A 13,221-nucleotide genomic window follows, 5' to 3' on the forward strand; every position below is an offset into this window, starting at 1 on the left:
GTACAAGGATTCCCAAGTCACTTTACATCTCTGCATTTTGAATTCTCTCTCCATCTAAATAATAGTCTACCCATTTATTTCTTTCACCAAAGTGCACGACCCTACACTATCCAACATTGTATTTCATTTGCCACTTCTTTGCCCAATCCGCAAAACTATCTAAGTCTCTCTGCTTCCTGAACACTACTCGCTCCTCTGCCTATCTTTGTATCAACAGCAAATTTAGCCACAAATCCATTAATCCCATAGTCCATACTCCATTTCCACTTACTTATAGATGGAAAATAAATTGATCTCTCACCCTTTCATTCTAACTCAAGAATTTGAGACAAACGCAATAATTATAGGAAGAGAGTGTGTATGCAATTATTGAAGAAAAAGTTCAAAATTTCCCTGGAAGATCTGGTGCTACAGGAAACGTTGTGCGATGGTGTATGACATATAACACTGAAGGGTGTGCTGACGAAATATGCTTACCACAGAGAAGCATTTTCTTGCTCCAGCCGACAGTATTCCTTTTCAAGTTCTTTAATTTGTTGAGTCATCATCTCGATTTTGGCCTTCATTTCATTCAAATGTGTTATTTTCGACTCTCGAGCAGCAGCAACAGCAGCTTAAAATAAAAAAGCAAAAAGAACAGAATACTAAATATAAATTTGGGAACGTTGCCAAATATTGAGTATAGATTATTGGAAAATACATCCTAAGGCTCTGATACCGTCTCCCATCACAAAAATGTGCTAGATTGTAGGTTAATTGTTGTCACCGACTTCAACAAGATCTGTGTGGATGAGTGTGGGCCTTTGAGAACATACTGGATGTATCCAAGCCAAAAGCCACAGATGAACCAGAAGATTCATAGTCTACAGAGAACTAGACCTCTGGCATTCAAGACCATGTTTCAGAACTATACAAGAAGTCCAGGTACGACCTACAGAAGGCTCTATTAAGGGCAAAGAAAAGAATTCCAATTGAGGTTAGAGACAGAATCAGATGCATGCCATCTTTGGCAGGGTTTGCAGGCCATTACTTCCTTCAAAGTGAAACCTAACAGCATGAATGGCTGTGATGTTTCATTCCCAAATGAGCTCAACAACTTTTATGCATGCTTTGAAATGGAAAATAAAACTGTGTGAATCCCTGCGGGATCTGGTGACCCTATGATTTCTGTCTCGGATGTAGATGGCAAAACATCTTTCCAACGAGTGAACCCTCGCAAGGTATCAGGCCCTGACGGTGTACCTGGTAGGGCTCTGAAAAGCTGCACCAACCAACTGGTGGGAGTGTTCAAGAACATCTTCAATCTTTCACTGTTGTATTCAGAAGATCCCTGCTTTAAAAGGTTAACAATCATACCGGTGCCCAAGAACAGCAGAGTGAGCTGCCTGATTGAATATTACCCAGTGGCCTCACATCTACAGTGATAAAGTGCTTTGAGATGTTGGTCATGGCTAGAATCATCTCCTGCCTAAGCATGGACCTGGACCCATTGCAAATTGCCTATCGCCACAATCGGTATACAATGGATGGAATCCACCTGGCTCTCTACTTGGCCTTGGATCACCCGGACAAAAGTAATACCTATGTCAGCCTGTTGTTTATTGACTACAGATCAATGTTCAACACAATCATACCCTCAGTTCTAATCAAACTCCAAAACATGGGCCTCTGTATCTCCATCTTCAACTGGATCCTTGACTTCCTCACCGGGAGATCACAGTCTGTGCGGATCGGAAATAATACCTCCTCCTCGCTTACAATTAACACTGGCGTAGCTCAAGGATGTGTGCTTAGCCCACTGTTCTAATCTCGTTACACCCATGATGTATGACTAGGCACAGTTCAAACGCCTTCTATTAATTTGCTGGCGACTCAACTATTGTTAGTAAAATTTCAGATGGCGATGAAGAAGTGTACAGGAGCAAGATATATCAGCTGGTTGAGTGGTGCTGCATCAACAATTTTGCACTTAACGTCAGTAAGAACAAGGAACTGATTGTGGACTTCATGGAGGGGAAGCCGATTAGTCCTCATCGAGGAATCAGAAGTGAGAAAGGTGAACAGCTTCAAGTTCCTGGATGTCAAAATCTCAGAAGATCTATCCCGGGACCAACATACTGATGCTATTACAAAAACGACTATATTTCATTCAAAGTTTGAGGAAAATTAGTATGTCACCAAAGACACTTGCAAATTCCTACAGATGTACCATGGAGAGCATTCCAACTGGTTGTATCACCGTCTGGTATGGAGGAGCCACTGCAGAAGATTAGAAAAAGCTGCAGAAATTTGTAAACTTAGCCAGCTCCATCTTCGGCATCAGCCTCCCTCGCATTGAGGACTCCTTCAAAAGGCAGTATCCGATATTATGGACCCCCATCACATAGGACATGCCCTCTTCTCAATGCTACCATGAAGGAGGATGAACAGGAGCCTAAAGGCATACACCCAATGCATTTCTGGCATAGCTTTTTCCCTCGGCCATCAGATTTCTGAATGGACAATGAATCCATGACAACTACCTGAGTATTTTTCCATCTCTTTTAGCACTATTTATTTAATTTATTTACACGTTTGTACATACAGTATATATCAACACACTCTCCTCTTGTTGTAATTTAGTTTTTTCATTATGCTCTGCAGTGTACTGCTGCTGCAAAACAACAAATTTCATGACATATGCCAATGATATCAAACCTGGTTCTGAATTGACAACTATAAATTAGACCTAGGAAAGGCAGGTGATAGGCAAATCAGAGTGGAGGTGAAGGGTATACACCTTTGCTTAAAGAACTGTGAATTGTTACAATCCCTCCCCCACACCCACCCCTCCAGGTAGCTCTGAATGCTCTGCCAATCAGCATATTGAACACTAAATAGAAAATGTGGGCACATGGAGCAAAAATTGGAATAGAAGAGTGCTGATTATTGACATCAGGAGGAAGAAGCCAGAGGTCCATGAGCCTGTCCTCATTAGGGGAAAGGAGATGGAGAGGGTCAGTGCATTAAATTCCTTGGACTTAACATATCAGAGGATCTGTCCTGGGACCAGCACGTAAATGTCATCACAAAGAAGGCATAGCCGTGTCTCTACTTTCTTAGAACTTTGCATAGATTTGGCACATCATCAAAAATCTTTGAAAAATATCTTTAGAAGCACAGTGGAGAGCAACCCAATTGGTTGCACCACATAGATATAGTTGATTTTTGGGGTTCACTGAAGTGGTTTTAGGAATAGAGCAGAGAGTTAGGGTTCACTTCAGGCTTCACGGACAGAGATGGGGGTGGGTTAGAGGTCAGGCCAGAGTCTCGGCATTTGCTCTGTAGTTGGCTAGTGATCAGCATGAATGGATGCTAGGGTGCAAATGCTGTGATTGAAGACCCCAGCAAGCACAAGGGGTCGTGATTTCCCCAGGTCAGCAAGCCACTCAAAATTGGCAGGTCCCGATTCAGAGATCTGTGTGGTCAGGAGGCACTAGGACCAGTGACCCCATCCCCTCCCAGGTCGGTGAATCGGGAACTCAAAGCCCAGAGTTCGTGGTCTTGTTAATGGTAAGTTCTAGGATCAATTCCAACTATTGAAGCTATAAAGTCAAAGTTACAAGTCTGAGTCCGAGCCAGCAAGTCCAGAGGTCTAGGCTCTATGTTTGAGTCTCTGCGTCTATGTCCACTAGGGAAGTCAGAGACCTGATAATCTATGAATCTACACTGGAGGCTGGAGGCCCAGGGGTGGCCTGTTCTAGAGGTAGAGGCTTGTCTGTGCTTGTGAGTGGGTGGGAGAGAGGAAAAGGGACTCTTTTTTTTTTACTGTTGTTTTGTTTTGTTACTGTTGTGTTGTTGTTGTTGCTTGGATTGTTCTGCTGAACATCGTGGGCATATTATGTTGATGCCAGAATGTGTGGTGACACTTGTAGGCAGCCCTCAGTACATCCTTAGGTCATGCTGGTTGTTAACACAAACACAAGAACATAAGAACATAAGAAATAGGAGTAGGAGTAGGCCATCTGGGTTGGCTAATCTGGCCTACCTGCCTTTTCCCCATAACCTTTAATTCCCCTACTAAGCAAAAATCTATCCAACCTTGTTTTAAATATATTTACTGAGGTAGCCTCCACTGCTTCATTGGGCAGAGGATTCCACAGATTCACCACTCTCTGGGAAAAGCAGTTGGTCCTCATCTCTGTCTGATGGATCCATTTCTTTCCAGATGCCTTGCTATTTCTTCTTTAATGATAACTTCAAGCATTTTCCCAACTACAGATGTTAAACTAACTGGTCTATAGTTACCTGCCTTTTGCCTGCATTCTTTTATGAACAGTAGTGTAACATTAGCTGTCTTTTAATCCATTGGGACCAGCCCAGAGTCCAGAGAATTTTAGTAAATTATCACCAAAGCCTCCACTATAACTTCTGCCAGTACCCTGGCATGCATTTCAAGAGGACCAGGGGACTTGTCTATCTTCAGGCCCACAAGTTTGCTTAGTACTACCTCTTTAGTGATAGCTATTGTATTGAGGTCCTCACCTCCCATCACATCCATAACATCTCTCTTTGGCATGTTAAACGTGTCCTCCACCATGAAAACAGACACAAAAGAGTCATTCAAAGCCTCTGCCTTTTCCTCATTATCCAATATCAATTCCCCTTTCTCATCCTCAAAGGGACTTACATTCACTTTAGTCACCCTTTTCTGATTTATAGAACTATAAAAACTTTTACTATCCATTTATATATTTTATGCTAGTTTATTTTCAGAATCTAGCTTCCCTTTCAATATTGCTCACCTAGTGGTACTTTGTTGCTTTTTAAAGTTTTCCCAGTCTTCCAGCTTCCCAATACTCTTGGCGACTTTGTATACACGAGTTTTTAGTTTGATGCCTTCTTTTATTTCATTAGTTATCCATGGCTAGCTCTCCCCACCCTTACTGTCCTTGCTTTTAACTGGAATATACTTTTGTTGAGCACCGTGAAAAATCTCTTTGAAAGTCTCTCACTGTTCCTCAACCATCCCACCATATAGCCTGTGTTCCCAGTCTACACTAGCCAAATCCTCCCTTATCCCATTGTAGACTCCATTGTTTAGGCATAATACACTGGTTTTAGATCGAATTATCGCACCTTCCATTTGTACGAGAAACTCAATCATAATGTGATCACTCTTTCCAAGAGGATTCCTAACTACAAGATCACTAATTTAACCTGTCTCATTGCACAGGTCCAGATCTAAGCTAGCAGGTTCAGTAACATGCTTTTCAAGAAAGCCATCATGGATGTAGTCTATGAAGTCCTCCTCAAGACTGTCTCAACTAGCTTGATTCACCCAATCTATGTGAAAGTTAAAGTCCTCCACGTTAACTGCCTTTCTATTCTTACATGCCTCAGAGATTTCTCTGTTTATTATCTGTGCCACTGTATTGTTATTATTCGGTGGAATTTGGAAGAATGTGGTGGGGGGGGGGGCCTGATCTTACTGAAAACTATCGAATGTTGAAAGGCCTAGATAGAGTGGATGTGGAGAGGATGTTTTCTATAGAGGGGAATTCTTGCACCAGAAGGCACAACTTCAGAGTAGAGGGAGGTCCATTTACAATGGAGATGAGAAGGAATTTCTTTAGCCAGAGGGTGATGAATCTGTGGAATTTGTTGACACAGGCAGCTGTGGAAGCCAGGCCATTGGATTTATTTTAGGTGGAGGTTGATAAGTTCTTGATTCGTCAGGGTGTGAAAGGTTATGGGGAAAAGGAATAGGAATGGTGTTGAGTGGGAAATAGATCAGGGATGATGAAATAATGGAGCAGACTTGATAGGCCGAAGGGCCTAATTCTGCCCCTATATCTTATGGACTTAAGGTTTTTCATTGATTCTATTGTATTTTTTGTATTTACTGTGCTTGCCTACAAGAAAAGAGGTCTCAGGGTATGTACTTTGATAAGAAATTTACTTTGCACTTCGAAGTAGCAGGGGTCTGTGGGGCTCAGAGTGTTTCCTGATTTTAATTCTCCAACTTTACTCTTTTCTCAAGAGCTCTGTCTTCATTTTAATGAACTAATCATTAATATAAGAGTATAAACTTGCCTCAATTACACCTTCCCAAACCATTTCCTCCTGGAACTTTACTCTATTCTTCCAACTTATTTGGCTTTTCTGCAAGTCTCCTGACAACACTACCATCCAACAAGTACTTCTGATGAGTCTTGAGTCTCCTTGATTGATGATTGTTCTCCACCATGGAAGACAAGCCAAAGCTGTTTATTTCCTCTGCAGTTAACTCTCACCTCTTCCCCTTCTTCTCAGAATCCTGTCTGCTTGGTCTCTATTTTCCTTTCTTCAGTTATGCATCTGACAGATTCATCTTCCAGCATCTGCATTATCAGGACCAAACATATTATCCTCACAACACCAATTCCTTCAGAATTCGGAAGGAATGATTCTCTCCAGAATATCCTAAACTACCATCTCATCTACCAACACAAGTGGAGGGGCTGCAACATCCAGCCTTTTGTATCCTCCTTCCCTTTGTCAAAGAAGCAAACTCTCTTACTAGCAAAGTATGTATCTCTTACAATTTAGTGATGTTTTTGCCAATCACAATGAGCTCTCCTCTACCTCTAGCAGACTAGATATAATATGCATTAAAATATATATTTGGGTAGAGTTCAATAATTTCCATTCATTTTACCTATTTTTTTTTCCAGGCATCTAAAGATTTTGCTGTTCAAATTAGTCACGCAAGAAAGGAAGTTGCATTGCATTTTCTTACCTGCTATTTGCTGTTTTAGTTTATTGGGAAGTATAGAAAGTGTGTACCGTAGTTTACTGGCTTCAATAGTTTCCACTTCAAGTATTTCATGGATGGTCTTCCTGGCTTTTTCCTGGACAGTACAACAACCTTTATTTATAAAACATATTTCCCAAGGTCCTCCAGAGGTACATTATCAAAACAAAGGTTAACATTAAAATATAGTGGAAGAAATTAAGGCAGTCTCCAAAGAAGGTAGCTTTAACAAGTAATTTAAAGAAGGACAGAGGAGTAGAAGAATAGAAAAATGTAGGGAGTAAATTCAAGAGCTCAGGGTAAGGGCAGCTGAAGGTACAACCACCAACAGTAGAGCTAATATACTCAGGGATGAGCAAGAGGTCAACATTGGAGGAGTGTAGACATTTCAGAAGTTTACTCAGCAGGTGGAGAAAAATAAAACTAACTAAATGGCAATATTTTAAAATAATATTGTAAACTCAAGGCATTGCTTAATTTGGACACAGTGTAGGTCACCAAGCACAGGATGGATGAATGTGACCTGGTGTAACACAGCAACACACACAAAATGCTGGACGAACTCAGAAGATCAGGCAGCATCTACAGAGGGAAATGAATAGTTGATGCTTTGGCCCAAACTGAAAGTGGTGTAACATAGACTATAGACACTACACATTACACATATCTGTCAACTAATGGCATGGACTTTTACACTTTAGAATACATACTGTACATGGCATTTCAGGAGTGGAAGTCAGACCCATTCACAGGTCTTGAAATGAAACATGTAACTCCAAAATGAACTTTAGTTAACATAGGACCCATACCCTAATATATAAAGAACCTATCAGCTATATAGTCCTTATAGTCCCTTGCAATCATGCTGAAGATCTAACAAGTGAACCAGGGTTTACTACATTACTAAATAACACTCTTCTGGTAATATGTGTAGAGTCACCATTCTCTTTGCTAGATTAGTTGGAGTTGCAGCAATAATTTTACAATTTTAATAATTAGCTTTGAACATCACCATGTCAGGAACGTTGACCAATTTCTGTACATTACTTATCTGGGATGCACCTGATGCTGACAAGGCCATCATTTAATGGCCATTCCCAAATATCCCTGAGAAAGCCCTAGTGACTCTTCATCAGAACAGAAAGGCCACTCACCTGAAATGTTGCACACACAAAATGCTGGAGGAACTCACCAAGTCAGGCAGCATCTATGGGTTGGTGGGGGGGGGGGGATAAGCAGTTGATGTATTGAGCTGAGACCCTTCATTTGAAATCCTTCAGCATTTTGTGTGTGTTCAAGATTTACAGCATCTGCAGAATCTCTTGTGTTTATGACCTTAAATGCTAACTTTGTTTCACTTTCAGATTTCTGTTATAGAATATAGCACAGGAACAGGCCTTTTGGCTCACAGTATTGTGCTGAACTAACTAAATTGGTAATCAAATGCCTGCTGAAATAATCCCTTCTACATACACAATATTCATGTTCTTCTAGTTCATGCGCCTGTCTAAGATCTTCTTGAATGGCCCTATCATGTTTGACTTCACAACCACCCCAGGCAGTGCTTTGCAGGCACCTACCATATAGTGTAAAAACTTGCTCTACACATCTCCTTTCAACTTACTTCCTCTCACCATAAATTCATGCCCTCTAGTGTGAGACATTTTAACCATGGGGAAAAGATACGGGCTGTCTACTCTTTCTAGGCCTCTAACAATCTTATTCAACATCTATCAGATCTCTCCTCAGTCTCTACTATGCCAGAAAAAAACAACACAAATTTTTCAAACCTCTACATATAGCATACACCCTCTAATCCAGGCAACATCCTGGTAAACCTCTCTGTACCCTCTCCAAAGTCTCCACATCATTTCTACTATAGGGCAAACAGAACTAACGCAATACTCCAGATGTGTTCTAACTAGAATTTTATAATATTGAAATATAGAGGCTGCAATGTTGCTTCTTGACTTTCAATCTTAATTCCTTTATTCTTGAGTGGCCCTACTAACTCTCTTGTTATTCTCTTACTCCTGATATACATATAGAATGTTTGGGGATTCTTTTTAATCCTACTTGTCAATAATTTTTTGTTGAACTGTGACGTACATGGCAATAAACAAATCTGAATCTGAGAAGTATGTTATGTGTTACTGATATCAGGGCTGTAGAATATGCCCATCAGACTAAGCTATACCAATGGAGAGAGGAAACATTCAAATTAAACATGAGGGGTTGGTCCTCAGGCTTGCATTTGATTGTAGAGAATAAGTCAGATTGGAAGCAGCATGGAAAATTAAAGTGGCAGGCAACACTTCTTCAGACAGGTACTCCACAAAGTGATTTGGTTTCTCCAACGTAGAGGAGGCCGCCTTGAGAACACCAAATGCGTTACATTAGCTTGGAAGAAGTGTAAGTGAACCACCGCTTCATTAACTATGGAGTCTGTTGGGGTGGAAGGTAAGGACTAGGAGAAGAGTGAAAGCAAAGATGCAGAAAATGGATGAGATGCAGTTAAGGTCTCCGCTCATTTTAGAAGAGGGGAAGCCATTTTAAAAGAAGGAAGACATTTCAGAGATACATTTGCCTAAAGTCTCATCACAGGAACAAATGCTGCTAACCAGAATATATTCATTCTCCACATTTCTCTCAGATGACCAAATACTTTATAAAGAAGCAGACTGTCACATAACATTCTGCTGCATAAGTTATTAATCCTATTATCATATTGTTAAGACCACACATTCTTCCATTTGTACCAGCAAATCTGTAATTGATCACTCAAATAGAACTTGCAAAAGACAAACTTTAGTATGGGGCCCATTGAAATATTAATTATCACCATGCTATACAAAATCCACTTATTATCTATCTTATCTATCTATTGCTCACCAGCTCATGAACTCCTTCTACAATTTTTGCAAAATGTCGAACAGTACCATTTTCAAAACAAATTCCTTTGTCTTTCAGTTGTTTTTCTGGAAAGAATATACAATTTTAAAACATCATAACATTCAGATTCATTATCAATATTTCATTTAAATAAAATGGTGAGTTTCACATAAAACATACATTTTAAACTTTACCTCAGAGTATTGAATAAAACTATTCATTCTCCCTATACTGTATTTTCCTGTTGACATGATGCTAAAAACATATACTGTATCTTAATGGGTCCATGAGTACAAAGAAAACTATAATGGTGTGATTTGTGGAATCATCTGAATCGTATTTTTCCTGTGTTACGTACCCCGTAACTGGGTTGCCAAACCAGCAGAAATGGATCACTCAGTTGGAGTCTGGAGCACTAGAACTAAGAAAGTTTTATTAAAGAAACAAGCAACACAGTAATCGAAAGGATAATAAATGCAACAGTTCAGCGATGATAAACACACATGTGCACAGAATTAAGATAACAGCATCAATCAAGCTCTATCGTTGTCTAGGGGTAAAGGACCAAATTTCAAAATGACTCAAAGTTCAGTCCAGTTCAGTTCGCAGTAATCGTTGCCATGGCGATGGACAACGTGGGGGAAGAGAGAGATAGAACAGGAACAACTGATCATTCAGACACGGCTTCACTCACAGACCGGCGAGATTGCTCACAAGCAACTTTTGGGCGGGTCCTTGGTGATGTCACCTGAGGTCACCGACTGTGACCCCTCCTCCAGATGCGGTCGATCCTCTGCAGTGAACCCGGCACCCAGGCAAGGGCGGACACACACCAGGTTCCCGCTGATCGTATCTTTCCACCCTGGTCGTTGTCTGATACTTCTCACCCACTCGTGAGAGGCGCACCGCTTCCAGGGTCTCGTTACCTCGGGTGGCGTGTGTGTCTGTCTTAGCGAACCCGTCCCTTTTTATCCCCCTGCTGGGGTATCGCCTGTCCATCACTTCAAACAGCTCAGGGTTCAAAGGGAGAGCCGCTCCAGACAGCTCTCTCTCTCCCACGTCCCTTCATTACACATCTCCAGACGCTGCTCCATTGTTCCTTATCTCTCCTTCCCCTGAGGGCAGGTGGCAGACCAACTGCTGATGTCACTGATGCTAACCCAGGCCAGCAAACATCTTAATTTTATGTGTATTCTCGTAACACCTGGTGTTACAGACAAGCTTAATACCTAAATTAACCTTAGTGAAACAGATAATTCAGTCAATGTGCAAGACTGTACTGTGTACATATTGGCCGAGCATCATTTTCCAACATTTCAAAAACAGCTTTGTTTCAAAAGAATCTAAATATCTGAAAAAATCTTCTCTTCTTAAATGTATTTCCCCTACTTTTCGAATTCTCTGTTGTGGGAATATAACTGACTCAAGTCAAATGAAATAAAAATACATAATAAACATCATGAAAGTAAGGACAGTCTTAAAACCATATACAGGTACTCCTGTTGAATAATCAATCCACTACATACAATTTTTTTCAAGACACATCATTGAAAGGAGGGTTCATAAAAATGGGAATCTTCTGTGAGGTGTACATCATTGTCCATACATGTGGAAAGTGTGATTTAGAAGATGAGAAGCAGAGAGACAGGTGGTCATGAAGAAAGAGAGTGAGAAGGATAAGAGAAAAGGGCCACAAGAGGGAGAAGAAAAAATGAAATCTAATGTGTTAGGGAGTAAATGTGGGTAATCAGAAGGTAAGGGAAAGAGGTGGCTGAGCAAACTATGGACTGGGAAGATGGAGGAAGAACATGATTGAGAAACAGATGTGGGGGAAGTCAGGGCAGATAAGAGGGAGGGGAAAATGGGTATAACATTGGTAGATGGAGATGGAGAAGCAAGGTGGAGGTCGGGCTGAAGGGTGGGGGAGTGCAGAAAGAAGGGAGAGAGAGTGAAGTGGGTATTGGAGGAGGCAAGGATGAAAGATGAAACAAGGGATGTTGGAAGAAGAATTGGAGGGAATTAGGAGCTGACAAAAGGGGATGAGAGGTTTGCGTATGCAAGAATGAAGAAGTATTGAGAAGGAGGAAATGTGAACTGAATGTTACAATAGTAAAGAAAGGAAGAGGGAAAAAGAAGTGGGATGGCGGGCTTGATGTCTTGTTATGTCAAAGTTGTTGGTACTGTTGCTTGAATTTCCAGCATCTGCAGAGTTCCCTGTGTTTGTCTCGTTATGTATTAGGATACTATAGGTGAGTGTAATCTATTTGGTATGGTCTGTCGGAATGGGCAAATGGGGAAGATCAGAAAAATCACAGGATGTGGGAAATCAGCAAAGGGGCTGTTCAGGAGCCAGTTGAGGTTGGAATGTAATAGTTATGGGGGTGGGGACCTTTTTACGTTTGTAGACAGACAAGTGGGCAGGTAGATGAAGAATCGATAAGAGGAGTGAGAGGAGAGGTTGGGCAGAGTTCCATCTGTAAGGAAGGGAAAGAGTGAGTAATTGAGGAAATAAGGAATGAGTTGAAAGGGAAGGGGAAATGTTGACACTGGTCAGGGGTAGAGTGGGCATTTGGAAGCGAAAGTGGGCAGATATGGATGAGAGAGTAGCACAGCTAGCAGAAAGGATGCCTCCCAACTCAAATGACTTTGGTTTATTCCTGATCGCCAGTGCTGCCTGTGTGGAGTTTTCATGTTCTCCCTGTGGCTGAGTGGGATTCCCCCCCCCCCATGTATTCTGGTTTCCTCCCACATGACAAAGGCATGCAGGCTGTTTTCTTTTTGAATTGGCCAACATCCCATATTGTGTTAGTGAGCTAGTAAAATCTAGTGAGGGTTGATTATAATTGAAGGTGTGGGCTAATAATAGAGCAGGCAGGCCTGGGGTGGGGGGGCGTGAGTTGGAGCAATGGGGTGCAGATAAGTGGGAGTTTGTGCGTGGGGCAGGTTGGTGGGAGAGAAGGACTAGTTGTGGAGTGAAGGGTCCAGTAAAGGGCGTGGAGGAACGGAGAGAAGTGTGAAGTGCTGAGGAGTGATGGAGCGCATGCTAGTGGTATGAGGGTAATGGGAGCATGCTGGCGGGACGGTCTGACAGTAGCGGGAGCGTGGGGATTGGGGCAGAGAGTGAGGGTGGGACTGTGGTAATGCGGATTCATGCTGGTGGGAGAAGTGTGAGGTTGAGTCTATGTGAAGCGGGGATAGGAGGGGGAGGGGGACTGAGGATGGGCCCTCCACTCGTCAGTTTCTTGGAGCACGACCCGGCAACAAGCTCCCCCCTCCCTTACCCAGCTCCTGCAGCCGCTCTAGCGCGAGTTTCACGGTGCGTGGTTGCACACTCCGCTCCATGGCGGCCCAGCACTCGCTCCCCGCTCCGTCCACACGCCGGGTAAACACAGCGTCTCCCTGACAACGAAGCACGCCAAGGCAACTTCCGGCAGAGACGACCCGAGGGAAACTTTGCTGCTGCAGTTTATTCCAGCATCTACCTTCACAGAACTTTGGGATAATAAATCTTTTGTACACTACTCTTCACAACTATTTGAATGTACTTGAACTTA

At 42.0% G+C, this 13,221-nt stretch overlaps 1 protein-coding gene across 1 annotated transcript in view; it reads right to left on the reverse strand.

Moving 5' to 3' along the window:
- ccdc175 (coiled-coil domain containing 175) overlaps positions 1–13,009 on the reverse strand; it is a 60,925-nt gene extending 47,916 nt beyond the window's left edge. Inside the window, exons 1-4 of the mRNA XM_063049691.1 lie at positions 12,949–13,009; positions 9,668–9,753; positions 6,761–6,872; positions 478–613 (exon numbers count right to left, since the gene is read on the reverse strand). Coding sequence (XP_062905761.1) covers positions 478–613; positions 6,761–6,872; positions 9,668–9,753; positions 12,949–13,009 — 395 coding nt within the window. The remainder of the gene's footprint in view (positions 1–477; positions 614–6,760; positions 6,873–9,667; positions 9,754–12,948) is intronic.
- Between the last annotated feature and the right edge of the window lie 212 nt (positions 13,010–13,221).

The sequence above is a fragment of the Mobula hypostoma genome, chromosome 1 (assembly GCF_963921235.1).
Source record: "Mobula hypostoma chromosome 1, sMobHyp1.1, whole genome shotgun sequence".
Taxonomy (NCBI): Eukaryota; Metazoa; Chordata; class Chondrichthyes; order Myliobatiformes; family Myliobatidae; genus Mobula; species Mobula hypostoma.